Source organism: Salvelinus fontinalis, chromosome 20 (assembly GCF_029448725.1).
Source record: "Salvelinus fontinalis isolate EN_2023a chromosome 20, ASM2944872v1, whole genome shotgun sequence".
NCBI lineage: Eukaryota > Metazoa > Chordata > Actinopteri > Salmoniformes > Salmonidae > Salvelinus > Salvelinus fontinalis.
The window spans coordinates 44,911,913-44,939,872 of NC_074684.1; the positions used below are offsets into that span (position 1 = coordinate 44,911,913).

The 27,960-nt window shown below is 44.9% G+C and overlaps 2 protein-coding genes across 3 annotated transcripts in view; both read left to right on the top strand.

The window, feature by feature from the left end:
- Positions 1 to 1,092: 1,092 nt before the first annotated feature.
- On the top strand, positions 1,093 to 12,065 carry LOC129817949 (basic leucine zipper transcriptional factor ATF-like). The gene is made up of 3 exons (XM_055873549.1): positions 1,093 to 1,335; positions 3,575 to 3,679; positions 10,567 to 12,065. The coding sequence occupies exons 1-3, from the start codon at positions 1,255 to 1,257 to the stop codon at positions 10,786 to 10,788; spliced, it is 408 nt and encodes a 135-aa protein (XP_055729524.1). The 5' UTR covers positions 1,093 to 1,254; the 3' UTR covers positions 10,789 to 12,065.
- A 600-nt stretch (positions 12,066 to 12,665) lies between these two features.
- LOC129817871 (feline leukemia virus subgroup C receptor-related protein 2-like) overlaps positions 12,666 to 27,960 on the top strand; it is a 121,933-nt gene continuing 106,638 nt past the window's right edge. For both annotated transcript variants that reach the window (XR_008753807.1, XM_055873469.1), the window contains exon 1: positions 12,666 to 13,769. Coding sequence is in view for 1 of the 2 variants with exons in the window: in XM_055873469.1 (XP_055729444.1) it covers positions 13,182 to 13,769 (588 nt within the window). In the remaining variant the exon portion in view is untranslated. The remainder of the gene's footprint in view (positions 13,770 to 27,960) is intronic.

The following is a 27,960-nucleotide window of genomic DNA, read 5'->3' on the forward strand; positions in this document are numbered from 1 at the left end:
ACTATCCTACCGATCCTCGACTTCGGCGATGTCATTTACAAAATAGCCTCCAACACTCTATTCAGCAAACTGGATATAGTATTTCACAGTGCCATCCGTTTTGTCACCAAAGCCCCATATACTACCCACCACTGCGACCTGTTTGCTCTCGTTGGCTGGCCCTCGCTTCATATTCGTCGCCAAACCCACTGGCTCCAGGTCATCTATAAGTCTTTGCTAGGTAATTCCCCGCCTTATCTCACCTCACTGGTCACCATAGCAACACCCACTCGTAGCACGCACTCCAGCAGGTATATTTCACTGGTCATCCCCAAAGCCAACTCCTCTTTGGCCGCCGTTCCTTCCAGTTCTCTGCTGCCAATGATTGGAACGAAAGCACCAGCTGTCAGAGCAGCTTACTGATCATTGCACCTGTACATAGCCCATCTGTAAATAGCCCACCCAACTACCTCATCCCCATATTGTTATTTATTATTTTTTTGCTCCTTTGCACCCCAGTATCTCTACTTGCACATCATCTTCTGCACATCTATCACTCCAGTGTTAACGCTAAATCGTAATTATTTTGCCACTACAGCCTATTTATTGCCTTACCTCCCTAATCTTAATACATACTACAAATCCCATTTTATTGCTGTAGTCAGATGAAAATATATCTCATTTGATAATCACCATCTCTCTCTATGATACTGTGTGTAACAGTGTCTCATTTTACCTCCTAATATTCCAGTCAGGCTAATTCCAGGATCAGAATATGATATATATTCCCCCTGTAAATAGAAGAATGGGACTTCCTGTGGGGTTTACTTGGTAGTAGATATGCCCCTGTAGGTTGATACCGCTACGCAAACTTTCCAAGGGTCATGTGACTTCCAGTTCTGTGTCACTAACCTTGTTTTTTATCAGAAACCACATCAGACACTGGCTGCTAATTGGACAGTGTGTCGTGTGTGTCAGTGAGAAAGAGAGGAAAGGAGGGCGGGAGAGTAATAGAAGAGTCAGAGTGAGAGAGAAAGAGAGAGAGTCAGAGTCAGAGAGAGAGAGAGAGTCTAAGAGAGAGTCAGAGAGAGAGAGTCAGAGAGGGAGAGAGAGAGAGAGAAAGAGTTCTTACTCATTAAGCGATCGACCAAGTTCAGCTAAGCCCACACTCTCTCTCTCTCTGCTGCTCACACACGCGCTCACACAGCGGTACTCACACATCGATACAGACACAAACAGAAAGCAGAAGTGGAGAGAGGCTCTGTATTTGGGGCGATGTGGTTGGTTATGGCTCATGGTTCTGACAGTAATGATTCCAGTTATGCCAAGTCCCCTTCGCCAGCGAGTAGCAGGCAGGTAAGGAGATCTCTCTCTCTCTGTGTCTCTCTCTCTGTGTCTCTCTCTCTGTGTCTCTCTCTCTCTCTCTCTTTCCTCTTCTCCCTTATTATTTTGTATTTTCTTTCACTGTTGTTGCAGTGTGTATTCAGTCAAGAAGTGTTATCATTAGGATATTAGGACATAGACAGGTAGGGGCACCTTTTCTATCCTCTTCTGTCTCTGTCTCTCTGTCTCTGTCTCTCTCTCTGTCGCTGTCTCTCTGTCTCTCTCTCTCTGTCGCTGTCTCTCTGTCTCTCCGTCGCTGTCTCTGTCTCTCTCTGTCGTTCTGTCTCTGTCTCTGTCACTCTCTCTGTCACTCTCTCTCTCTCTCTCTCTCTGTCTCTGTCTCTCTCTGTCGCTCTGTCTCTGTCTCTGTCTCTGTCACTCTCTCTGTCACTCTCTGTCTCTCTCTGTCTCTCTGTCTCTCTGTCTCTCCATCGCTGTCTTTCTGTCTCTGTCTCTCTCTCTCTCTCTGTCGCTGTCTCTGTCTCTGTCTCTCTCTCTCTGTCTCTGTCTCTCTGTCTCTCTGTCTCTCCATCGCTGTCTTTCTGTCTCTGTCTCTCTCTCTCTCTCTGTCGCTGTCTCTGTCTCTGTCTCTCTCTCTCTGTCTCTCCGTCTCTGTCTCTCTGTCTCTGTCTCTCTCTCTCTCATAACATGTATTCAGTCATGAAGTGTTATCATTGGTATGTTGAGACATGGTAGATGACTGTTTTGTACATCAGCTCGGATGGGGCATTATAATCACCTTATAATGCCCCATCCTTATCAACCGTGTAGCTCAGTTGGTAGAGCATGGCGCTTGCAATGCCAGGGTTGTGGGTTCGATTCCCACGGGGGGCCAGTACAAAAAAGTTTGAATATATGTACTTGTAAGTCGCTCTGGATAAGAGCGTCTGCTAAATGACTTAAATGTAAATGTAATGTAAAATATTGTTGAGGTTTCATACATCACCATCACATGACTGGTCATTTAAGGGGTGCACGTTTTGTTTGTCCCTGGCACGACACAGCTGATTCAGATAATAAACTCATCCTCAAGCTTTGACTATTTGAATCAGCTGTGTAGTGCTGGAGCATAAACCAAAACGTGCATCCCTTGGGTTCCCCAGGACAGAGTTTGTTGGGTTCCCCAGGGTTCCCCAGGACAGAGTTTGTTGGGTTCCCCAGGGTTCCCCAGGACAGAGTTTGTTGGGTTCCCCAGGACAGAGTTTGTTGGGTTCCCCAGGGTTCCCCAGGACAGAGTTTGTTGGGTTCCCCAGGGTTCCCCAGGACAGAGTTTGTTGGGTTCCCCAGGACAGAGTTTGTTGGGTTCCCCAGGACAGAGTTTGTTGGGTTCCCCAGGACAGAGTTTGTTTGGTTCCCCAGGGTTCCCCAGGACAGAGTTTGTTGGGTTCCCCAGGGTTCCCCAGGACAGAGTTTGTGTTCTTCCATAGTGTTTAGATTCTTATTGGAATGTAGAATCATGTAGACTCATGTAGAATCATGTAGACTCATGTAGATTCATGTAGAATCATGTAGAATCATGTAGACTCATGTAGACTCATGTAGACTCATGTAGAATCATGTAGACTCATGTAGAATCATGTAGACTCATGTAGACTCATGTAGAATCATGTAGAATCATGTAGACTCATGTAGACTCATGTAGAATCATGTAGAATCATGTAGAATCATGTAGACTCATGTAGACTCATGTAGACTCATGTAGAATCATGTAGACTCATGTAGAATCATGTAGACTCATGTAGACTCATGTAGACTCATGTAGACTCATGTAGAATCATGTAGAATCATGTAGAATCATGTAGAATAATGCATGACAACACTGAAGAGTTTTCTTGATGACAATGACTTGTATAGTTAGGTGTGGCCTGGGAATCAAGGCCGTTTGATGAGCTGATAGACATCTGCTGAGAAAAGATGGGTCGGGTGGGTCTGACTCGGCAGTTCACACATCACCTCAGATCACGCCTTGTTTCATGTCCTGATCACGGTATCAGAACAGCTTTGTAGAAACGATGCGTCAGTCAAGTCACGCATCAAAGAGATGTCTCATCCTAGAACTGTCTCAATATTGGTATGCATGATTATACATTTTCAATCTACAATATCTATACTGGAGTGAACCCTACTACTCCACCCATTAGTGTAAGTTAGTTAGGGTGAGCGACAGTTAGCGTCCTGACAGGAAGATGACTGGCCTCGTATCTCTCCCCAGGGCTCCACAGACAACATCAAGAAGGTAATGAGAAGAGAGAAGAACCGTATCGCTGCCCAGAAGAGCAGGATGAGACAGACCCAGAAGGCAGACAGTCTACACCTGGTGAGGATGACTGCCCACAATGCAACACACCGATGCATGCACCATGTCTGGCTATGAGTTAGGCTGACTACCCACAATGCAACACACCGATGCATGCACCATGTCTGGCTATGAGTTAGGCTGACTACCCACAATGCAACACACCGATGCATGCACCATGTCTGGCTATGAGTTAGGCTGACTACCCACAATGCAACACACCGATGCATGCACCATGTCTGGCTATGAGTTAGGCTGACTACCCACAATGCAACACACCGATGCATGCACTATGTCTGGCTATGAGTTAGGCTGACTACCCACAATGCAACACACCGATGCATGCACCATGTCTGGCTATGAGTTAGGCTGACTACCCACAATGCAACACACCGATGCATGCACCATGTCTGGCTATGAGTTAGGCTGACTACCCACAATGCAACACACCAATGCATGCACTATGTCTGGCTATAAGTTAGGCTGACTACCCACAATGCAACACACCGATGCATGCACTATGTCTGGCTATGAGTTAGGCTGACTACCCACAATGCAACACACCGATGCATGCACCATGTCTGGCTATGAGTTAGGCTGACTACCCACAATGCAACACACCGATGCATGCACCATGTCTGGCTATGAGTTAGGCTGACTACCCACAATGCAACACACCAATGCATGCACTATGTCTGGCTATAAGTTAGGCTGACTACCCACAATGCAACACACCGATGCATGCACTATGTCTGGCTATGAGTTAGGCATGGCATGGGCAGTGAATCAATTGAGGATGATTATTCACAAGGCCTAATGTATGCTATCATATCCTAGCATGACTGGGTCTGGCATGAGCAATTTAGCAGTGAGTCAGTTGTGCCCTGAATAAAACAAATAAACATTTCACCCATACAGGAATCTTAGAGTGTTTCAAAAAAGACTGTCTCCTTCTATAGCCTGGTCCCAGATCTGTTATCTCCTTCTATAGCCTGGTCCCAGATCTGTTGTCTCCTTCTATAGCCTGGTCCCGTATCTGTTGTCTCCTTCTATAGCCTGGTCCCAGATCTGTTATCTCCTTCTATAGCCTGGTCCCAGATCTGTTATCTCCTTCTATAGCCTGGTCCCAGATCTGCTGTCTCCTCCTGTAGCCTGGTCCCAGATCTGTTGTCTCCTTCTATAGCCTTGTCCCAGATCTGTTATCTCCTTCTGTAGCCTGGTCCCAGATCTGTTATCTCCTTCTGTAGCCTGGTCCCAGATCTGTTGTCTCCTTCTATAGCCTTGTCCCAGATCTGTTATCTCCTTCTATAGCCTGGTCCCAGATCTGTTGTCTCCTTCTATAGCCTGGTCCCAGATGTGTTATCTCCTTCTATAGCCTGGTCCCAGATCTGTTGTCTCCTTCTGTAGCCTGGTCCCAGATCTGTTGTCTTCTTCTATAGCCTGGTCCCAGATCTGTTATCTCCTTCTATAGCCTGGTCCCAGATCTGTTATCTCCTTCTATAGCCTGGTCCCAGATCTGTTATCTCCTTCTGTAGCCTGGTCCCAGATCTGTTGTCTTCTTCTATAGCCTGGTCCCAGATCTGTTATCTCCTTCTATAGCCTGGTCCCAGATCTGTTATCTCCTTCTATAGTCTGGTCCCAGATCTGTTGTTTCCTTCTATAGCCTGGTCCCAGATCTGTTGTCTCCTTCTATAGCCTGGTCCCAGATCTGTTGTCTCCTTCTGTTTGTGCTCTTGCCAACTCCGTTGCTCATGGTCAAGCAAAACAAGGAGTAGGAGTGGGCATGATAGCACAAACAGACTGGTACTCACTGCTACAATTCAGTAACCGACTGGTACTCAGGCTACAATTCAGTAACCGACTGGTTATGTAGTAATCAAACATTTTCAAGTCTTTCAAATCACGGGGACCATTTCCCCAGTGAACTACCACGATAAGGCTGTGTTGTTGGGAATCTGTGTTGGTCTGTGTTGTTGGGAATCTGTGTTGGTCTGTGTTGGTGGGAATCTGTGTTGGTCTGTGTTGGTGGGAATCTGTGTTGGTCTGTGTTGGTCTGTGTTGGTCTGTGTTGTTGGGAATCTGTGTTGGTCTGTGTTGGTCTGTGTTGATGAGGGTCTGTGTTGGTCTGTGTTGATGAGGGTCTGTGTTGGTCTGTGTTGTTGGGAATCTGTGTTGGTCTGTGTTGGTCTGTGTTGATGAGGGTCTGTGTTGGTCTGTGTTGGTCTGTGTTGGTCTGTGTTGTTGGGAATCTGTGTTGGTCTGTGTTGGTCTGTGTTGATGAGGGTCTGTGTTGGTCTGTGTTGGTCTGTGTGAGATGATATTGACACGGTGCTGCCGATGGACCATGTGGCGATGTGTCATCGTGGCTTCTGTTGGGCTCAACACTTGGGCTTGAGTCCCCGATAGCTCCCTACTCCCTATATAGTGCACTACGTATGATTCTGATAGCTACGAACTCTGGTCAAAATACGTTCCCTTGAATAGAGAATAGGGTGGCATTTGAGGCGCTGCCGCGGCCAGATCTCTGCCTGTGTGTGTGTTTGCTGTAGTGCTGAGAGTTTTCATTATCACGTGTGGGCGTCAGCAACCCAGAGACCAGCACTAATGATTATGGCACTGAATCTTAACATCAGAAATGGGTGTTTTGTCCTCCTGTTTTTACCTAGAATTCTCCACTGTGACAGTAGTTCTCTGTAGTGGTAGGCTGGTAGGCTGGTAGGCTGGTAGGCTGGTAGACTGGTAGACTGGTAGACTGGTAGGCTGGTAGGCTGGTAGGCTGGTAGGATGGTAGACTGGTAGACTGGTAGGATGGTAGGCTGGTAGACTGGTAGGATGGTAGAATGGTAGGATGGTAGACTGGTAGGCTGGTAGGATGGTAGACTGGTAGGATGGTAGACTGGTAGACTGGTAGACTGGTAGGATGGTAGGCTGGTAGGATGGTAGACTGGTAGGATGGTAGGCTGGTAGACTGGTAGAATGGTAGGCTGGTAGACTGGTAGGCTGGTAGGCTGGTAGGCTGGTAGGCTGGTAGGCTGGTAGACTGGTAGGATGGTAGGATGGTAGGCTGGTAGACTGGTAGGATGGTAGGATGGTAGGCTGGTAGACTGGTAGGATGGTAGGCTGGTAGACTGGTAGACTGGTAGACTGGTAGGCTGGTAGGCTGGTAGGCTGGTAGGATGGTAGACTGGTAGACTGGTAGGATGGTAGGCTGGTAGACTGGTAGGATGGTAGAATGGTAGGATGGTAGACTGGTAGGCTGGTAGGATGGTAGACTGGTAGGATGGTAGACTGGTAGACTGGTAGGATGGTAGGCTGGTAGGCTGGTAGGATGGTAGACTGGTAGGATGGTAGGCTGGTAGACTGGTAGGATGGTAGAATGGTAGGCTGGTAGACTGGTAGGCTGGTAGGCTGGTAGGCTGGTAGGCTGGTAGACTGGTAGGCTGGTAGGATGGTAGGATGGTAGGCTGGTAGACTGGTAGGATGGTAGGATGGTAGGCTGGTAGACTGGTAGGATGGTAGGATGGTAGACTGGTAGACTGGTAGACTGGTAGACTGGTAGGATGGTAGGCTGGTAGGATGGTAGGATGGTAGGCTGGTAGACTGGTAGGCTGGTAGGATGGTAGGATGGTAGACTGGTAGACTGGTAGGCTGGTAGGCTGGTAGGATGGTAGGCTGGTAGACTGGTAGGCTGGTAGGCTGGTAGGCTGGTAGGCTGGTAGGCTGGTAGACTGGTAGGATGGTAGGCTGGTAGGCTGGTAGGATGGTAGGCTGGTAGGCTGGTAGGCTGGTAGGATGGTAGACTGGTAGGCTGGTAGGCAGGTAGGCTGGTAGGATGGTAGACTGGTAGGATGGTAGGCTGGTAGGATGGTAGGCTGGTAGAATGGTAGGCTGGTAGACTGGTAGACTGGTAGGCTGGTAGGCTGGTAGCAATACCGCTCTACTCTAGTAGTTCTCTGTAGTGGTAGGCTGGTAGACTGGTAGGATGGTAGACTGGTAGGATGGTAGGCTGGTAGACTGGTAGACTGGTAGGCTGGTAGGCTGGTAGACTGGTAGACTGGTAGGCTGGTAGACTGGTAGGCTGGTAGGCTGGTAGACTGGTAGACTGGTAGACTGGTAGGCTGGTAGGCTGGTAGACTGGTAGGCTGGTAGACTGGTAGACTGGTAGGATGGTAGGATGGTAGGCTGGTAGACTGGTAGGCTGGTAGGCTGTTAGCAATACCGCTCTACTCTAGTAGTTCTCTGTACCAGAGTAGCAGTAGCGATACGGCACGTGACTGGAGGTACTTGAGGTATAGTCAAAGTGAAAAAGCACAGTCACTTTCATTTCAACGTCTCTTTCTGTTGATCGACTGGCTGGCTGCAGAGTTGAGGTTTTAGTCACTGCCTTTCACTATTGTCGCTTGGTACAGTCTAGTAGAGAACACCTATTTCCGTTTGTAGAAGCTACAAATAAATGTAGCGTTAGTGGTCGGTGTTGCTGAAGAGAGGAGAGATTATCAATGGGATACCGTGCAGTTCATCTGGGGACACTTTCTTCATAAGGTCTACGGTGTCATGTCAAAATCAATGCATTTAGAGTCGATAGGAGACACCCATTCAACTGCAACTCTCGAGAAAATATGTCTGTCATTTAATAAAACGCAGGTCGGATATAGTTTTTCTTCTTCTCTCCAGTGGTTTAGAAAGACAATAACATTAATCTACAACTATTTAAAATTAAAATTAAAATAAATCTCTGTTGTTTTTTGTTGTTGTTGCTCTGAGGTCCTCATGTATGGTTTGTAGATGTTCCATTACAGTGTGGGGCTGCACAGGGCCAGCTGAGCTTTGCGTGTTCGTGGGTGAGGATGGCCTTTTACTCCCAGAGGCGTAGGAAGCTAAACAGGTCAGACAGAAATGCTCCATTGGTTCCTCTAAAAGGTTGAGAGAGGGCCAGGGTTAGAGGAGGGAAGATAGAGAGTGTTAGACTGTGTAGTATTACTGTCAGAGACAGGCCTGGGTAAACCCCAGTGCTCACGTCACTTAGGGTAACAACCCACTGACACGGGTCCTTTACCAGAAACGACAGCCGTTCTCTCCCCTCCTGCCCACGGCTTTCTACTATACCTCATTTACACAGAAGAGAGAGCGAGAGAGAGAGAGTCTTCTGAATGACTTCTACTCAGGAAACAGGAAACGTGTCACAGTGAGGGAAAATTCTACTTCCTGTTTATCAAGCGAGTTGAAGAAACCATACAACCACAGAATACGCTGAGCCAACACTGGTGTGTCCCCCCTCATGCTCTAGTGAGGCCTGGGCTCAGCCAATACTGGTGTGTCCCCCATCATGCTCTAGTGAGGCCTGGGCTGAGCCAACACTGGTCCCCCATCATGCTCTAGTGAGGCCTGGGCTGAGCCAATACTGGTGTGTCCCCCATCATGCTCTAGTGAGGCCTGGGCTGAGCCAACACTGGTCCCCCATCATGCTCTAGTGAGGGCTGGGCTGAGCCAATACTGGTCCCCCATCATGCTCTAGTGAGGCCTGGGCTGAGCCAATACTGGTCCCCCATCATGCTCTAGTGAGGCCTGGGCTGAGCCAATACTGGTCCCCCATCATGCTCTAGTGAGGCCTGGGCTGAGCCAATACTGGTCCCCCATCATGCTCTAGTGAGGCCTGGGCTGAGCCAACACATGGATAAGACTCATAGAACTAGACCAGGTGGGATGGTTTACAGATAATGTAATCACATAGACTGGAACTACCAACCACCACCACCCACGTCCTAGGTTTCCACAAAGGTCGTTGACACTGAAATGCCATTTCTGCGCCCCCCCCAAAAAATGGAAGACCATTTGTTGACAAATTAATGAAATTGTCAAGAGGGATTTATTTTCTTTGAAGTTACAGAACTACAGACTGATGATGCCTCGGGTTGTATAAAAAAAAAACGAAGGTCGATGTCCGTGCCCCCGCGGAAATCTAATTAGCATAATACAAAAATCCCCATAAAAATCTGTCAGTTTAAGCTTGAGACATCAGTTTCTTTGTATTGGATTAGTATCATTCCACCACATCCGTCGATGTAACACTTCAGCATCTGCAGTGAAAGGTGACGGAGCTAGAGCAGTGTTTGAGACATCCAGAAAATCGGTCTTCTCACCAAATCGTAATGAAGCGTTTCGAATGGAAAGATGAGACTCTCACGAACACAATGGTGTTCTCTGTTTTGCTCTACGTCTCGGGTCCCGTCTGAAGTCGCTACCGCCGATCTGCCAACTTCTGTCTGTAGCATCCCAACAGGTTGAGCTACACACTCATATGACCCCTCTGTGGAAAGGTGAGGCTCTCAGGAACACGTGCATGTCGGGTTTTCTCTAAGACGTCCACAGGCCTCACCAGACTCGTCTGAAGGTCCCCTGGTACCAGTAGAAAAAAATGAATGGAAAAAATATATTGATACTGTTCCCTGTAATAAAAATAATAAAAAAGCCAAATAACGTTTTTGATGAAATCATTTTTTCTATATTTTTTGGGGGATACTTCCAGGGGTCTTAAAATTCTAAATCAAATAGCAAAATGATCCTTGGTGTGACCTTAAAACCATCATATATAGCTTACTAGAACACCCCTCTGACTGTTTAGTTCCAAAAATAAGGGATTAAATACATGTTAAAAAAATAATATATATATATATATATATACAATAAAACATGTTTCTTGATCTTATATTTTTGGAGGTGACTTACTGTAAAGCAGGCTGAGTTACTTTAAAGCTGGCTGGGTTACTGTAAAGCAGGCTGGGTTACTTTAAAACTGTCTGGGTTACTGTAAAGCAGGCTGGGTTACTGTAAAGCACTTTTGATACCTGGTGATGTAAAGCAGCATTTATACATACATTTGATTGATTGGTTCGTTTCTGTGGTTTCAGGAGAGTGAGAACCTAGAGAAGGAGAACACGGCTCTGAGGAAGGAAGTGAAGAGACTAACAGAAGAGGCCAAGTATCTCTCCTCCGTCCTTACTACCCATGAGCCTCTCTGCACCGGCCTGGCCCCTCAGACGACCCATGACCTCCTGTACTCCCCCCACCACCACGGGAGCAGTGCCTTCCACCACCAGCACAGTATTGCTGTGTCTCACTACCAGCACTGATCACCACAGACCAACAAGGGCGGACTGGAGAGAAGCTGGAGACGTTTAGTGACCTTGGTACACTATGGCACCCTATTTACTTAGTAGTGCACTACTTTTAACCAGAGCCCTATGTGTCAAAAAGTCGTGTACTATACAGAGCCACTTGAACAGAGTAAATAATGGTGTTTGAAACGGCACAGAACAAGCAGCAATTAGGAATGGTTTCTTGGTGTAAAATAACTGATTTTCTTATTTTGAAAAGATGACAAAAGGCAGTTTGATATAAAAATGACTTCCGAACCCATCTTTACGACGTGACTATAGAATCAATCAATGTATGGACAATGCAAATAGTCCATGTCTAACTGTAGGACAGAAACCCCAACATGATCGCGATACCAGAACACCAGTTTGTGGAAATGTTATTCATACAATGATGAATGATAAAAATGATTGTTTTATATGTTTTTAAAACAATTTTTTTTTTAATTTTTTTTATTTTATTCTTTTGTATATAACATTTGATCCCTTCAATCTTGGAGGTTACAGTGTTTGTTGTGTGCATTGCTCTTGTGTCAGTTGTAAATTTGACCTTTTTAAATATTCGAAGTAACGCTGAACTGTATCACTTTTTTTTCAACAGTTTTGTTATTTTAGTGTTTATTGGCCTAAAAAAAAAATTTAATAGTGCAATTGTTTTACTTGAAATACTCAGGATACAATCCCACATCGTAGATGGTAACAACAGGTACTTTGTGATGGAGGTAGAAGGGCATTTGATCAAATTGTGCTTTAATGACTCCAATGATGTTGAAAATATTATTGTCGAAACAAACAATGCTGCTTTTCTATTTTGATACCAACAAATGTATTATCTGCATCATGTAAGTGCTATCTGACAACCAGACAATCACTTTGATAACGAAATCATCACGTTAATCTGTATGATCGTTAGGTGGCGCTGTGTACCTATAAGTAACGGTAAAGCATTGTCTCTATTGTCAATCTATGTGGTCGCTAGGTGGCGCTGTGTATTTGTAAGGTACTCGATTGTTCATCTATATGGTCGCTAGGTGGCGCCGTGTACCCATAAGTAAAGGTAAGGTACAGTAAAGCATTGTATGCTCCAATAGGAATGTTTATCTGATTGCACTGAGACAGGAGGACTTAGACAGGTCCCGTGTGGCTCAGTTGGTAGAACATGGCGCTTGCAACGCCAGGGTTGTGGGTTCATTCCCACAATGAAGGGGGGGATGAATATGTATGAACTCGCTCTGGATAAGAGCGTCTGCTAAATGACGTAAATGTACACTGTTTTTAGTTTACCATAAGTAGTGATTGTACTTTTACAATATTTTGTGTTGTATGGAAACTTAAAAAAATATCTATATATCTATATATATATGTGTGTTGTCTTACTGTACATTTAGAAGTAAAGTTACAATGCGAATGCAAATAGTGACGTTGAGATGTGAGCCTCATGTTTTTAGGCCAAGGCTTGCTTACATTTTCATGTTAAATGTTCTGTTGTTGCATTTTGTCGAGAAGGAGCCTGGAAGTAAGCATTTTCGTCAGACGTGTATACCACGTGTGTGCTGTACGTACGAGTCGACTCATGAAACTAACACGATCAATTGTATTGTAATTCCAGATCCATGTTATATTCCCGGGTCAGTGGATAGTGTGTTTTGTAATTTATGCCACCAACAACAAAAATAGCATTTTGGCATTGATAGTGAAATCATTTTAGTTTGTAGAATATATATATTACAACAGACTATATTATTGAACTATCAATCCCAAAAATGCAATTTTTCTATGTATATCTGAGGGCGGGGGAGCACAGAAGTCGGGTGGATGTCCCCGGTTATTGTCACATTTCAACACCGACGGCGGTGAGGGGTCAATGTGTGGGGGTCACTGGTTGGTACCACGTGGTGACGTAAAACCGGCGTTTACATTGGACATTTGATACTTCGCGCATCATACGTTATGTTGAGACATTTTTTAGGGCTAAATAGTTTTGTATATTGAGTTCAAACTGCTTGTGAAAGTAGGCCACTGTTTTGTCAACTCCAACACACTAGGAAGTGAAGGAAGTGAGGCTAACTTGTAATGTAGCTAGGCTTGACTGGGGTGTCTTAAAATCCGTTGCACGAACGTCGAATAATTTCCTGGTTTCTCTAACTTCATTTTTATCTCAGGGAATGTATTTTCTTTAAACGACTATTTACTAACGTGGCATAATAAATAGAAGCTTGGCTTAAATGTGCCAAAACGATAGTTTGAAACTATCTTGGAGCTGTCATCGATAACGTTAGTCGGGCTACTCTGAACTCGCACTAATGTAACAGAAATACGTGTCTGTATTGTATTCACCAGCACGTCGTTGAATAAACGTAAGCTACAATATGAACAACGGAAAACCCTCCTTGGTTGATGGCGAAATCAACGACAATGAAAATGTGTCGGATTTGGAAAAAAATAAAATGTTGTCTGCCGGAGACAGCGAGGAGAACAATATACAACTCAACCGGAACGGCGACGATACAACCCAAACCATCAAACTATACAAGCGGCGATGGCTCATCGTGTTGCTGTTCAGCTCGTATTCTCTCTGTAACTCGTTTCAATGGATCCAGTACGGAATTATCAACAACATTTTCATGAGGTTCTACGGGGTCGAGTCTTTCACCATAGATTGGATGTCCATGATATACATGTTGACTTACATTCCCTTCATATTCCCAGTCACCTGGCTACTGGATAAGAAGGGGCTCCGTATTATTGCGCTGGTGGCTACGGCCATGAATTGTGCGGGGACTTGGATCAAGGTGACAAGCGTGAGACCTGATCTGTTTGCGGTGACCATGCTCGGACAGTTCTGTTGCTCCCTTGCGCAGGTATTTATCCTCGGGATGCCGTCGAAGATCGCCTCGGTGTGGTTCGGATCGGAGGAGGTGTCCACCGCTTGCTCCATCGGCGTCTTCGGAAACCAGGTATGTTATGTAGTCTAACGTCCAATAAGTTAAAAAGTAATTGCTAATATAACTATTTGATTATACAATTACAATGTAATGTCTTATTTATTTAGTCAGTTATCTGAATGTCCCAGATTGAGTCCATCTAGGTGTCTATTTGACCCAGTTGCGCAATTACGCATGACTCAAGCCACTACTGGCCTCTGTTGGTCGTCTCTCATCCTCGGCCCTCAAAAGGTGGAAGGTCAATGTCATCACGTACTTCAGAGAGTATTCACACCCCTTGACTTTTCCCACATGTTGTTGTGTTACAACCTGAACTGAACATGTATTACATTGTGACGTGTTACTGTTTAAACACACTGACCTCATCATGTCAAAGTGGAATTATGTTTTTTAGAAATGTTTACAAATGAATTAAAAATGGAAAGCTGAAATGTCTTGAGTAAATAACTATTCAATCCTTTGGTTATGGCCTAAATAAATTCAGGAGTAAAAATGTGTTTAACAAGTCACATAATGAGTTGCTTGGATTCACTCTGTGTGCAATAATAGTGTTTAATATGATTTTTTGAATGACTACCTCATCTCTGTACCCCACACATACAATTATCTGTAAGGTCCTTCTGTCCAGCAATGACTTTCATACACAGATTCAACCACAAAGACCAGGGAGGTTTTTCCAATGCCTCGCAAAGAAGAGCACCTATTGGTAGATGGGTAAAAATAAAAAAGCAGACATTGAATATCCCTTTGAAGGTGAAGGTATTTTTAAAAATATATATATATATATTTTAACCCCTTTTTCTCCCCAATTTCGTGGTATCCAATTGGTAGTTACAGTCAGTGGAGTAAAGTACTTAAGTAAAAAATACTTTAAAGTACTACTTAATTGGTGACAAGCTTTTGATACTGTTAACCATGAGATTCTCATTTCAAAATTGTCCAAGTTCAACTTTTCCCCCAATGCCTTGAGATGGATGAAATCATACCTTGAAGGCAGAACTCAGTGTGTCAGAGTGAGCAATGAGCTGTCGCCCCACTCTTAGCTATGATGTGGGCGTGCCCCAAGGGTCAATACTGGGGCCCATCCTGTTCAGCCTGTACATTAATGATCTGCCTTCTGTCTGTACTGGGTCTGTAGTTAAGCCTGTACATTAATGATCTGCCTTCTGTCTGTACTGGGTCTGTAGTTCAGCCTGTACATTAACGATCTGCCTTCTGTCTGTACTGGGTCTGTAGTTCAGCCTGTACATTAATGATCTGCCTTCTGCCTGTACTGGGTCTGTAGTTCAGCCTGTACATTAATGATCTGCCTTCTGCCTGTACAGGGTCTGTAGTTCAGCCTCTACATTAATGATCTGCCTTCTGTCTGTACTGGGTCTGAAGTTCAAATGTATGCAGATGATACAGTGATATATGTGCAAAGAGCAAACAACAAGCTGCACAAGAACTCACTACTGTAATGGTCCAGGTTACAAAGTGACTCAGTGACTCACTACTGTAATGGTCCAGGTTACAAAGTGACTCACTACTGTAATGGTCCAGGTTACAAAGTGACTCACTACTGTAATGGTCCAGGTTACAAAGTGGCTCAGTGACTCACTACTGTAATGGTCCAGGTTACAAAGTGACTCAGTGACTCACTACTGTAATGGTCCAGGTTACAAAGTGACTCACTACTGTAATGGTCCAGGTTACAAAGTGACTCAATACTGTAATGGTCCAGGTTACAAAGTGGCTCAGTGACTCACTACTGTAATGGTCCAGGTTACAAAGTGACTCAGTGACTCACTACTGTAATGGTCCAGGTTACAAAGTGGCTCAGTGACTCACTACTGTAATGGTCCAGGTTACAAAGTGGCTCAGTGACTCACTACTGTAATGGTCCAGGTTACAAAGTGGCTCACTACTGTAATGGTCAAGGTTACAAACTGGCTCAGTGACTCACTACTGTAATGGTCCAGGTTACAAAGTGACTCACTACTGTAATGGTCCAGGTTACAAAGTGGCTCACTACTGTAATGGTCCAGGTTACAAACTGGCTCAGTGACTCACTACTGTAATGGTCCAGGTTACAAAGTGGCTCAGTGACTCACTACTGTAATGGTCCAGGTTACATAGTGACTCACTACTGTAATGGTCCAGGTTACAAAGTGGCTCAGTGACTCACTACTGTAATGGTCCAGGTTACATAGTGGCTCAGTGACTCACTACTGTAATGGTCCAGGTTACAAAGTGGCTCAGTGACTCACTACTGTAATGGTCCAGGTTACATAGTGACTCAGTGACTCACTACTGTAATGGTCCAGGTTACAAAGTGGCTCAGTGACTCACTACTGTAATGGTCCAGGTTACATAGTGGCTCAGTGACTCACTACTGTAATGGTCCAGGTTACAAAGTGACTCACTACTGTAATGGTCCAGGTTACAAAGTGGCTCAGTGACTCACTACTGTAATGTTCCAGGTTACAAAGTGACTCACTACTGTAATGGTCCAGGTTACAAAGTGGCTCAGTGACTCACTACTGTAATGGTCCAGGTTACAAAGTGGCTCAGTGACTCACTACTGTAATGGTCCAGGTTACAAAGTGGCTCAGTGACTCACTACTGTACTGGTCCAGGTTACAAAGTGGCTCAGTGACTCACTACTGTAATGGTCCAGGTTACATAGTGGCTCAGTGACTCACTACTGTAATGGTCCAGGTTACAAAGTGGCTCACTGACTCACTACTGTAATGGTCCAGGTTACAAAGTGGCTCAGTGACTCACTACTGTAATGGTCCAGGTTACAAAGTGACTCAGTGACTCACTACTGTAATGGTCCAGGTTACAAAGTAGCTCAGTGACTCACTACTGTAATGGTCCAGGTTACAAAGTGGCTCAGTGACTCACCACTGTAATGGTCCAGGTTACAAAGTGGCTCAGTGACTCACCACTGTAATGGTCCAGGTTACAAAGTGACTCACTACTGTAATGGTCCAGGTTACAAAGTGGCTCAGTGACTCACTACTGTAATGGTCCAGGTTACAAAGTGACTCACTACTGTAATGGTCCAGGTTACAAAGTGACTCACTACTGTAATGGTCCAGGTTATAAAGTGAATCAGTGACTCACTACTGTAATGGTCCAGGTTACAAAGTGGCTCAGTGACTCACTACTGTAATGGTCCAGGTTACAAAGTGGCTCAGTGACTCACTACTGTAATGGTCCAGGTTACAAAGTGGCTCAGTGACTCACCACTGTAATGGTCCAGGTTACAAAGTGACTCACTACTGTAATGGTCCAGGTTACAAAGTGGCTCAGTGACTCACTACTGTAATGGTCCAGGTTACAAAGTGACTCACTACTGTAATGGTCCAGGTTACAAAGTGGCTCACTACTGTAATGGTCAAGGTTACAAACTGGCTCAGTGACTCACTACTGTAATGGTCCAGGTTACAAAGTGACTCACTACTGTAATGGTCCAGGTTACAAAGTGGCTCACTACTGTAATGGTCCAGGTTACAAACTGGCTCAGTGACTCACTACTGTAATGGTCCAGGTTACAAAGTGGCTCAGTGACTCAATACTGTAATGGTCCAGGTTACATAGTGACTCACTACTGTAATGGTCCAGGTTACAAAGTGGCTCAGTGACTCACTACTGTAATGGTCCAGGTTACATAGTGGCTCAGTGACTCACTACTGTAATGGTCCAGGTTACAAAGTGGCTCAGTGACTCACTACTGTAATGGTCCAGGTTACATAGTGACTCAGTGACTCACTACTGTAATGGTCCAGGTTACAAAGTGGCTCAGTGACTCACTACTGTAATGGTCCAGGTTACATAGTGGCTCAGTGACTCACTACTGTAATGTTCCAGGTTACAAAGTGACTCACTACTGTAATGGTCCAGGTTACAAAGTGGCTCAGTGACTCACTACTGTAATGGTCCAGGTTACAAAGTGGCTCAGTGACTCACTACTGTAATGGTCCAGGTTACAAAGTGGCTCAGTGACTCACTACTGTACTGGTCCAGGTTACAAAGTGGCTCAGTGACTCACTACTGTAATGGTCCAGGTTACATAGTGGCTCAGTGACTCACTACTGTAATGGTCCAGGTTACAAAGTGGCTCACTGACTCACTACTGTAATGGTCCAGGTTACAAAGTGGCTCAGTGACTCACCACTGTAATGGTCCAGGTTACAAAGTGGCTCAGTGACTCACTACTGTAATGGTCCAGGTTACAAAGTGACTCAGTGACTCACTACTGTAATGGTCCAGGTTACAAAGTGGCTCAGTGACTCACTACTGTAATGGTCCAGGTTACAAAGTGGCTCAGTGACTCACCACTGTAATGGTCCAGGTTACAAAGTGGCTCAGTGACTCACCACTGTAATGGTCCAGGTTACAAAGTGACTCACTACTGTAATGGTCCAGGTTACAAAGTGGCTCAGTGACTCACTACTGTAATGGTCCAGGTTACAAAGTGACTCACTACTGTAATGGTCCAGGTTACAAAGTGACTCACTACTGTAATGGTCCAGGTTATAAAGTGGCTCAGTGACTCACTACTGTAATGGTCCAGGTTACAAAGTGGCTCAGTGACTCACTACTGTAATGGTCCAGGTTACAAAGTGGCTCAGTGACTCACTACTGTAATGGTCCAGGTTACAAAGTGGCTCAGTGACTCACCACTGTAATGGTCCAGGTTACAAAGTGACTCACTACTGTAATGGTCCAGGTTACAAAGTGGCTCAGTGACTCACTACTGTAATGGTCCAGGTTACAAAGTGACTCACTACTGTAATGGTCCAGGTTACAAAGTGACTCACTACTGTAATGGTCAAGGTTACAAACTGGCTCAGTGACTCACTACTGTAATGGTCCAGGTTACAAAGTGACTCAGTGACTCACTACTGTAATGGTCCAGGTTACAAAGTGGCTCAGTGACTCACTACTGTAATGGTCCAGGTTACAAAGTGGCTCACTACTGTAATGGTCCAGGTTACAAACTGGCTCAGTGACTCACTACTGTAATGGTCCAGGTTACAAAGTGACTCACTACTGTAATGGTCCAGGTTACAAAGTGGCTCACTACTGTAATGGTCCAGGTTACAAACTGGCTCAGTGACTCACTACTGTAATGGTCCAGGTTACAAAGTGGCTCAGTGACTCACTACTGTAATGGTCCAGGTTACATAGTGGCTCAGTGACTCACTACTGTAATGGTCCAAGTTACATAGTGACTCAGTGACTCACTACTGTAATGGTCCAGGTTACATAGTGGCTCAGTGACTCACTACTGTAATGGTCCAGGTTACATAGTGACTCAGTGACTCACTACTGTAATGGTCCAGGTTACAAAGTGGCTCAGTGACTCACTACTGTAATGGTCCAGGTTACAAAGTGGCTCAGTGACTCACTACTGTAATGGTCCAGGTTACAAAGTGACTCACTACTGTAATGGTCCAGGTTACAAAGTGACTCACTACTGTAATGGTCCAGATTACAAAGTGGCTCAGTGACTCACTACTGTAATGTTCCAGGTTACAAAGTGACTCACTACTGTAATGGTCCAGGTTACAAAGTGGCTCAGTGACTCACTACTGTACTGGTCCAGGTTACAAAGTGGCTCAGTGACTCACTACTGTAATGGTCCAGGTTACATAGTGGCTCAGTGACTCACTACTGTAATGGTCCAGGTTACAAAGTGGCTCACTGACTCACTACTGTAATGGTCCAGGTTACAAAGTGGCTCAGTGACTCACTACTGTAATGGTCCAGGTTACAAAGTGGCTCAGTGACTCACCACTGTAATGGTCCAGGTTACAAAGTGGCTCAGTGACTCACCACTGTAATGGTCCAGGTTACAAAGTGGCTCAGTGACTCACCACTGTAATGGTCCAGGTTACAAAGTGACTCACTACTGTAATGGTCCAGGTTACAAAGTGACTCACTACTGTAATGGTCCAGGTTACAAAGTGGCTCAGTGACTCACTACTGTAATGGTCCAGGTTACAAAGTGACTCACTACTGTAATGGTCCAGGTTACAAAGTGACTCACTACTGTAATGGTCCAGGTTACAAAGTGGCTCAGTGACTCACTACTGTAATGGTCCAGGTTACAAAGTGGCTCAGTGACTCACCACTGTAATGGTCCAGGTTACAAAGTGACTCACTACTGTAATGGTCCAGGTTACAAAGTGGCTCAGTGACTCACTACTGTAATGGTCCAGGTTACAAAGTGACTCACTACTGTAATGGTCCAGGTTACAAAGTGACTCACTACTGTAATGGTCCAGGTTACAAAGTGACTTACTACTGTAATGGTCCAGGTTATAAAGTGGCTCAGTGACTCACTACTCTAATGGTCCAGGTTATAAAGTGGCTCAGTGACTCACTACTGTAATGGTCCAGGTTACAAAGTGGCTCAGTGACTCACTACTGTAATGGTCCAGGTTACAAAGTGGCTCAGTGACTCACTACTGTAATGGTCCAGGTTACAAAGTGACTCACTACTGTAATGGTCCAGGTTACAAAGTGACTCACTACTGTAATTGTCCAGGTTACAAAGTGGCTCAGTAACTCACTACTGTAATGGTCCAGGTTACAAAGTGGCTCAGTGACTCACTACTGTAATGGTCCAGGTTTACCAAGTGGCTCAGTGACTCACTACTGTAATGGTCCAGGTTACAAAGTGACTCACTACTGTAATGGTCCAGGTTACAAAGTGACTCACTACTGTAATGGTCCAGGTTACAAAGTGACTTACTACTGTAATGGTCCAGGTTATAAAGTGGCTCAGTGACTCACTACTGTAATGGTCCAGGTTATAAAGTGGCTCAGTGACTCACTACTGTAATGGTCCAGGTTACAAAGTGGCTCAGTGACTCACTACTGTAATGGTCCAGGTTACAAAGTGGCTCAGTGACTCACTACTGTAATGGTCCAGGTTACAAAGTGACTCACTACTGTAATGGTCCAGGTTACAAAGTGACTCACTACTGTAATTGTCCAGGTTACAAAGTGGCTCAGTGACTCACTACTGTAATGGTCCAGGTTACAAAGTGGCTCAGTGACTCACTACTGTAATGGTCCAGGTTTACCAAGTGGCTCAGTGACTCACTACTGTAATGGTCCAGGTTACAAAGTGACTCACTACTGTAATGGTCCAGGTTACAAAGTGGCTCAGTGACTCACTACTGTAATGGTCCAGGTTACATAGTGGCTCACTACTGTAATGGTCCAGGTTACAAAGTGACTCACTACTGTAATGGTCCAGGTTACAAAGTGACTCAGTGACTCACTACTGTAACGGTCCAGGTTACAAAGTGACTCACTACTGTAATGGTCCAGGTTACAAAGTGACTCAGTGACTCACTACTGTAATGGTCCAGGTTGCAAAGTGGCTCAGTGACTCACTACTGTAATGGTCCAGGTTACAAAGTGACTCAGTGACTCACTACTGTAATGGTCCAGGTTACATAGTGGCTCAGTGACTCACTACTGTAATGGTCCAGGTTACAAAGTGACTCACTACTGTAATGGTCCAGGTTACAAAGTGGCTCAGTGACTCACTACTGCAATGGTCCAGGTTACAAAGTGACTCACTACTGTAATGGTCCAGGTTACAAAGTGGCTCAGTGACTCACTACTGTAATGGTCCAGGTTACAAAGTGACTCAGTGACTCACTACTGTAATGGTCCAGGTTACATAGTGGCTCAGTGACTCACTACTGTAATGGTCCAGGTTACAAAGTGACTCACTACTGTAATGGTCCAGGTTACAAAGTGGCTCAGTGACTCACTACTGTAATGGTCCAGGTTACAAAGTGGCTCAGTGACTCACTACTGTAATGGTCCAGGTTACAAAGTGACTCAGTGACTCACTACTGTAATGGTCCAGGTTACAAAGTGGCTCAGTGACTCACTACTGTAATGGTCCAGGTTACAAAGTGGCTCAGTGACTCACTACTGTAATGGTCCAGGTTACAAAGTGGCTCAGTGACTCACTACTGTAATGGTCCAGGTTACAAAGTGGCTCAGTGACTCACTACTGTAATGGTCCAGGTTACAAAGTGGCTCAGTGACTCACTACTGTAATGGTCCAGGTTACATAGTGGCTCAGTGACTCACTACTGTAATGGTCCAGGTTACAAAGTGGCTCAGTGACTCACTACTGTAATGGTCCAGGTTACAAAGTGACTCAGTGACTCACTACTGTAATGGTCCAGGTTACAAAGTGGCTCAGTGACTCGTGTTTGCATCTCAATGTGAAAAAAATATTTTGCATATTCTTCACAAAGAGGGTAACAGATGCTACTGAGCCAGATGTCTGTGTGTCAGGGTAGAAGCTCCAGATGTCTATGTGTCAGGGGAGAAGCTCCAGATGTCTGTGTGTCAGGGGAGAAGCTCCAGATGTCTGTGTGTCAGGGGAGAAGCTCCAGATGTCTGTGTGTCAGGGGAGAAGCTCCAGATGTCTGTGTGTCAGGGGAGAAGCTCCAGATGTCTGTGTGTCAGGGGAGAAGCTCCAGCTGGTATCTGATGCTACTGAGCCAGATGTCTGTGTATCAGGGGAGAAGCTCCAGATGTCTGTGTGTCAGGGGATAAGCTCCAGATGTCTGTGTGTCAGGGGATAAGCTCCAGATGTCTGTGTGTCAGGGGAGAAGCTCCAGATGTCTGTGTGTCAGGGGAGAAGCTCCAGGTGGTATCTGATGCTACGGAGCCAGATGTCTATGTGTCAGGGGAGAAGCTCCAGATGTCTGTGTATCAGGGGAGAAGCTCCAGGTGGTATCTGATGCTACTGAGCCAGATGTCTGTGTGTCAGGGGAGAAGCTCCAGATGTCTGTGTGTCAGGGGATAAGCTCCAGCTGGTATCTGATGCTACTGAGCCAGATGTCTGTGTGTCAGGGGAGAAGCTCCAGCTGGTATCTGATGCTACTGAGCCAGATGTCTGTGTGTCAGGGGAGAAGCTCCAGATGTCTGTGTGTCAGGGGAGAAGCTCCAGGTGGTATCTGATGCTACTGAGCCAGATGTCTGTGTGTCAGGGGAGAAGCTCCAGATGTCTGTGTGTCAGGGGAGAAGCTCCAGGTGGTATCTGATGCTACTGAGCCAGATGTCTGTGTGTCAGGGGAGAAGCTCCAGCTGGTATCTGATATTACTGAGCCAGATGTCTGTGTGTCAGGGGAGAAGCTCCAGGTGGTATCTGATGCTACTGAGCCAGATGTCTGTGTGTCAGGGGAGAAGCTCCAGCTGGTATCTGATGCTACTGAGCCAGATGTCTGTGTGTCAGGGGAGAAGCTCCAGATGTCTGTGTGTCAGGGGAGAAGCTCCAGATGTCTGTGTGTCAGGGGAGAAGCTCCAGGTGGTATCTGATGCTACTGAGCCAGATGTCTGTGTGTCAGGGGAGAAGCTCCAGCTGGTATCTGATGCTACTGAGCCAGATGTCTGTGTGTCAGGGTAGAAGCTCCAGATGTCTGTGTGTCAGGGGAGAAGCTCCAGCTGGTATCTGATGCTACGGAGCCAGATGTCTGTGTGTCAGGGGAGAAGCTCCAGCTGGTATCTGATGCTACTGAGCCAGATGTCTGTGTGTCAGGGGAGAAGCTCCAGATGTCTGTGTGTCAGGGGAGAAGCTCCAGCTGGTATCTGATGCTACTGAGCCAGATGTCTGTGTGTCAGGGGAGAAGCTCCAGATGTCTGTGTGTCAGGGGAGAAGCTCCAGCTGGTATCTGATGCTACTGAGCCAGATGTCTGTGTGTCAGGGGAGAAGCTCCAGGTGGTATCTGATGCTACTGAGCCAGATGTCTATGTGTCAGGGGAGAAGCTCCAGATGTCTGTGTGTCAGGGGAGAAGCTCCAGCTGGTATCTGATGCTACTGAGCCAGATGTCTGTGTGTCAGGGGAGAAGCTCCTGATGTCTGTGTATCAGGGGAGAAGCTCCAGGTGGTATCTGATGCTACTGAGCCAGATGTCTGTGTGTCAGGGGAGAAGCTCCTGATGTCTGTGTATCAGGGGAGAAGCTCCAGCTGGTATCTGATGCTACTGAGCCAGATGTCTGTGTGTCAGGGGAGAAGCTCCTGATGTCTGTGTATCAGGGGAGAAGCTCCAGGTGGTATCTGATGCTACTGAGCCAGATGACCCAATAGCCATCATCACTGTTACATCCTCAGAAAGCATGAGCTCCTGAGTTGGGAAAATCTTGTGCAATACACAGACGCATGTCTTGTATTCAAGATCCTAAATTGCATGGCTCCCCCTCCACTCAGTATTTTTGTTAAACGGAAAACCCAAACATATGGCAGCAGATCCACAAGGTCTGCCATGAGAGGTGACTGTATAGTTCCCTTAAGGAAAAGCACCTTTAGTAAATCCGCTTTCTCTGTGAGAGCTTCCCATGTCTGGAATACACTGCCATCAGACACACATAACTGCACCACATATCACACTTTCACAAAATGCATGAAGACATGGCTAAAGGTCAATCAGATTTGTGAACACGGTCCCTAGCTGTGTATTGCTGCTTTCCATGTCTGTTTTCTGTAACTTGTGAGGTGTGGAAACACTTTGTTGCTTTTATGAATTTTGTCTTGCTGCTTTTTGTTCTATGTTGTTCTGTCTGTATGCTACGTCTTGCTTGTCCTATGTTGCTCTGTCTGTATGCTACGTCTTGTTCTATGTTGCTCTGTCTGTATGCTACGTCTTGTCCTATGTTGTTCTGTCTGTATGCTACGTCTTGTTCTATGTTGCTCTGTCTGTATGCTACGTCTTGTTCTATGTTGCTCTGTCTGTATGCTACGTCTTGTCCTATGTTGTTCTGTCTGTATGCTACGTCTTGTCCTATGTTGTTCTGTCTGTATGCTACGTCTTGTCCTATGTTGCTCTGTCTGTATGCTACGTCTTGTTCTATGTTGCTCTGTCTGTATGCTACGTCTTGTCCTATGTTGCTCTGTCTGTATGCTACGTCTTGTCCTATGTTGTTCTGTCTGTATGCTACGTCTTGCTTGTTCTATGTTGCTCTGTCTGTATGCTAGGTCTTGTTCTATGTTGCTCTGTCTGTATGCTAGGTCTTGTTCTATGTTGTTCTGTCTGTATGCTACGTCTTGTTCTATGTTGTTCTGTCTGTATGCTACGTCTTGTCCTATGTTGTTCTGTCTGTATGCTACGTCTTGCTTGTCCTATGTTGTTCTGTCTGTATGCTACGTCTTGTCCTATGTTGCTCTGTCTGTATGCTACGTCTTGTCCTATGTTGTTCTGTCTGCATGCTATGTCTTGTCCTATGTTGCTCTGTCTGTATGCTACGTCTTGTTCTATGTTGCTCTGTCTGTATGCTACGTCTTGTCCTATGTTGCTCTGTCTGTATGCTACGTCTTGTCCTATGTTGTTCTGTCTGCATGCTATGTCTTGTCCTATGTTGCTCTGTCTGTATGCTACGTCTTGTCCTATGTTGCTCTGTCTGTATGCTACGTCTTGTCCTATGTTGCTCTGTCTGTATGCTACGTCTTGTCCTATGTTGCTCTGTCTGTATGCTACGTCTTGTTCTATGTTGCTCTGTCTGTATGCTACGTCTTGTTCTATGTTGCTCTGTCTGTATGCTACGTCTTGTCCTATGTTACTCTGTCTGTATGCTACGTCTTGTCCTATGTTACTCTGACTGTATGCTACGTCTTGTCCTATGTTACTCTGACTGTATGCTACGTCTTGTTCTATGTTACTCTGACTGTATGCTACGTCTTGCTTGTTCTATGTTGCTCTGTCTGTATGCTATGTCTTGCTTGTCCTATGTTGCTCTGTCTGTATGCTACGTCTTGTTCTATGTTGCTCTGTCTGTATGCTACGTCTTGCTTGTTCTATGTTGCTCTGTCTGTATGCTACGTCTTGCTTGTTCTATGTTGCTCTGTCTGTATGCTACGTCTTGCTTGTCCGATGTTGCTCTGTCTGTATGCTACGTCTTGCTTGTCCGATGTTGCTCTGTCTGTATGCTACGTCTTGCTTGTCCTATGTTGCTCTGCGTGTGCTCACTGCTCAATGATTGTTTATATTGTAATTATTTTTAATAACCTGCCCAGGGACTGCGGTTGAAAATTAGCCGGCTGGTTAAAACCAGCACTTTTACTGAAACGTTGATTAATGTGCACTGTCCCTGTAAAAATGAACTCAACTCAAGTCATTTTTTGTGGTATCTGTACTAGAGGTCAACCGATTATGATTTTTTAACGCCGATACCCATACCGATTATTGGAGGACCAAAAAAAGCCGATACCGATTAATCGGACGATTTTATAATAAAAACAAGGGGGAAAAAAGGTATTTATTTGTAATAATGACAATTACAACAATACTGAATGAACACTTATTTTAATTTAATATAATATAAAATCAATTTAGCCTCAAATAAATAATGAAACATGTTCAATTTGGTTTAAATAATGCAAAAGCAAAGTGTTGGAGAAGAAAGTAAAAGTGCAATATGTGCCATGTAAGAAAGCTAACGTTTAAGTTCCTTGCTCAGAACATGAGAACATATGAAAGCTGGTGGTTCCTTTTAACATGAGTCTTCAATATTCCCTGGTAAGAAGTTTTAGGTTGTAGTTATTATAGGAATTATTGGACTATTTCTCTCTATACCATTTGTATTTCATATACCTTTGACTATTGGATGTTCTTATAGGCACTTTAGTATTGCCAGTGTAACAGTATAGCTTCCATCCCTCTCTTCGCTCCTACCTGGGCTCGAACCAGGAACACAACGACAACAGCCACTCTCGAAGCAGCGTTACCCATGCAGAGCAAGGGGAATAACTACTAATTCTCAGAGCGAGTGACGTTTGAAACGCTATTAGCGCGCACCCCGCTACCTAGCTAGCCATTTTACATCGGTTACACCAGCCTCATCTCGGGAGTTGATAGGCTTGAAGCACAGCGAAGAGCTTCTGGCAAAACGCAGTAAACTGCTGTTTCAATGAACGCTTACGAGCCTGCTGCTGCCTACCACCGCTCAGTCAGACTGCTCTATCAAATCATAGACTTAATTATAACATAATAACACACAGAAATACGAGCCTTAGGTCATTAATATGGTCGAATCTGGAAACTATCATCTCGAAAACAAAACGTTTATTCTTTCAGTGAAATACGGAACCGTTGCGTATTTTGTCTAACGTGTGGCATCCATCAGTCTAAATATTCCTGTTACATTGCACAACCTTCAATGTTATGTCTTAATTACGTAAAATTCTGGCAAATTAGGCGGCCCAAACTGTTGCATATACCCTGACTCTGCGTGCAATGAACGCAAGAGAAGTGACACAATTTCACCTGGTTAATATTGCCTGCTAACCTGGATTTCTTTTAGCTAAATATGCAGGTTTAAAAATATATACTTTTGTGTATTGATTTTAAGAAAGGCATTGATGTTTATGGTTAGGTACACATTGGAGCAAGGATACGCACCGCATCGATTATATGCAACGCAGGACACGCTAGATAAACTAGTAATATCATCAACCATCTGTAGTTAACTTGTGATTATGATTGATTGTTTTTTATAAGATAAGTTTAATGCTAGCTAGCAACTTACCTTGGCTTCTTACTGCATTTGCGTAACAGGCAGGCTTCTCGTGGAGTGCAATGTAATCAGGTGGTTAGAGTGTTGGACTAGTTAACTGTAAGGTTGCAAGATTGAATCCCCCGAGCTGACAAGGTAAAAATCTGTCGTTCTGAACAAGGCAGTTAACCCAACGTTCCTAGGCCGTCATTGAAAACAAGAATGTGTTCTTAACTGACTTGCCTCGTTAAATAAAGGTTAAATAAAGGTGTAAAAAAATAAAAAATAAATCCTGATCGGTGTCCAAAAATACCGATTTCCAATTGTTATGAAAACTTGAAATCGTCCCTAATTAATCGGCCATTCCGATTTAATCGGTCGACTTCTAATCTGTACTTTACTATTTATATTTTTGACTACTTTTACTTCACTACATTCCAAAAGAAAATAATGTAGTTTTTACTCCTTACATTTTCCCTGACACCCAACAGTACTCATTACATGTTGAATGCTTAGCAGGACAGGAAAGTTGTCCAATTCACCCAATTATCAAGAGAACACACGGTCATCCCTACTGCCTCTGATCTTGCAGACTCACTAAACACATGCATCTTTTGTAAATGAGGTCTGAGTGTGCACCTCTGGCTATCTGTAAATAAAAAACAAGAGAATGGTGCTGTCT

Coding starts and splice junctions, on each gene's coding strand:
- LOC129817949 (XM_055873549.1), top strand. CDS start 1,255: ATGTGGTTGGTTATGGCTCATGGTTCTGACAGTAATGATTCCAGTTAT. Junction 1,336..3,574: donor CGCCAGCGAGTAGCAGGCAG/GTAAGGAGATCT, acceptor ATCTCTCCCCAG/GGCTCCACAGACAACATCAA. Junction 3,680..10,566: donor AGGCAGACAGTCTACACCTG/GTGAGGATGACT, acceptor CTGTGGTTTCAG/GAGAGTGAGAACCTAGAGAA.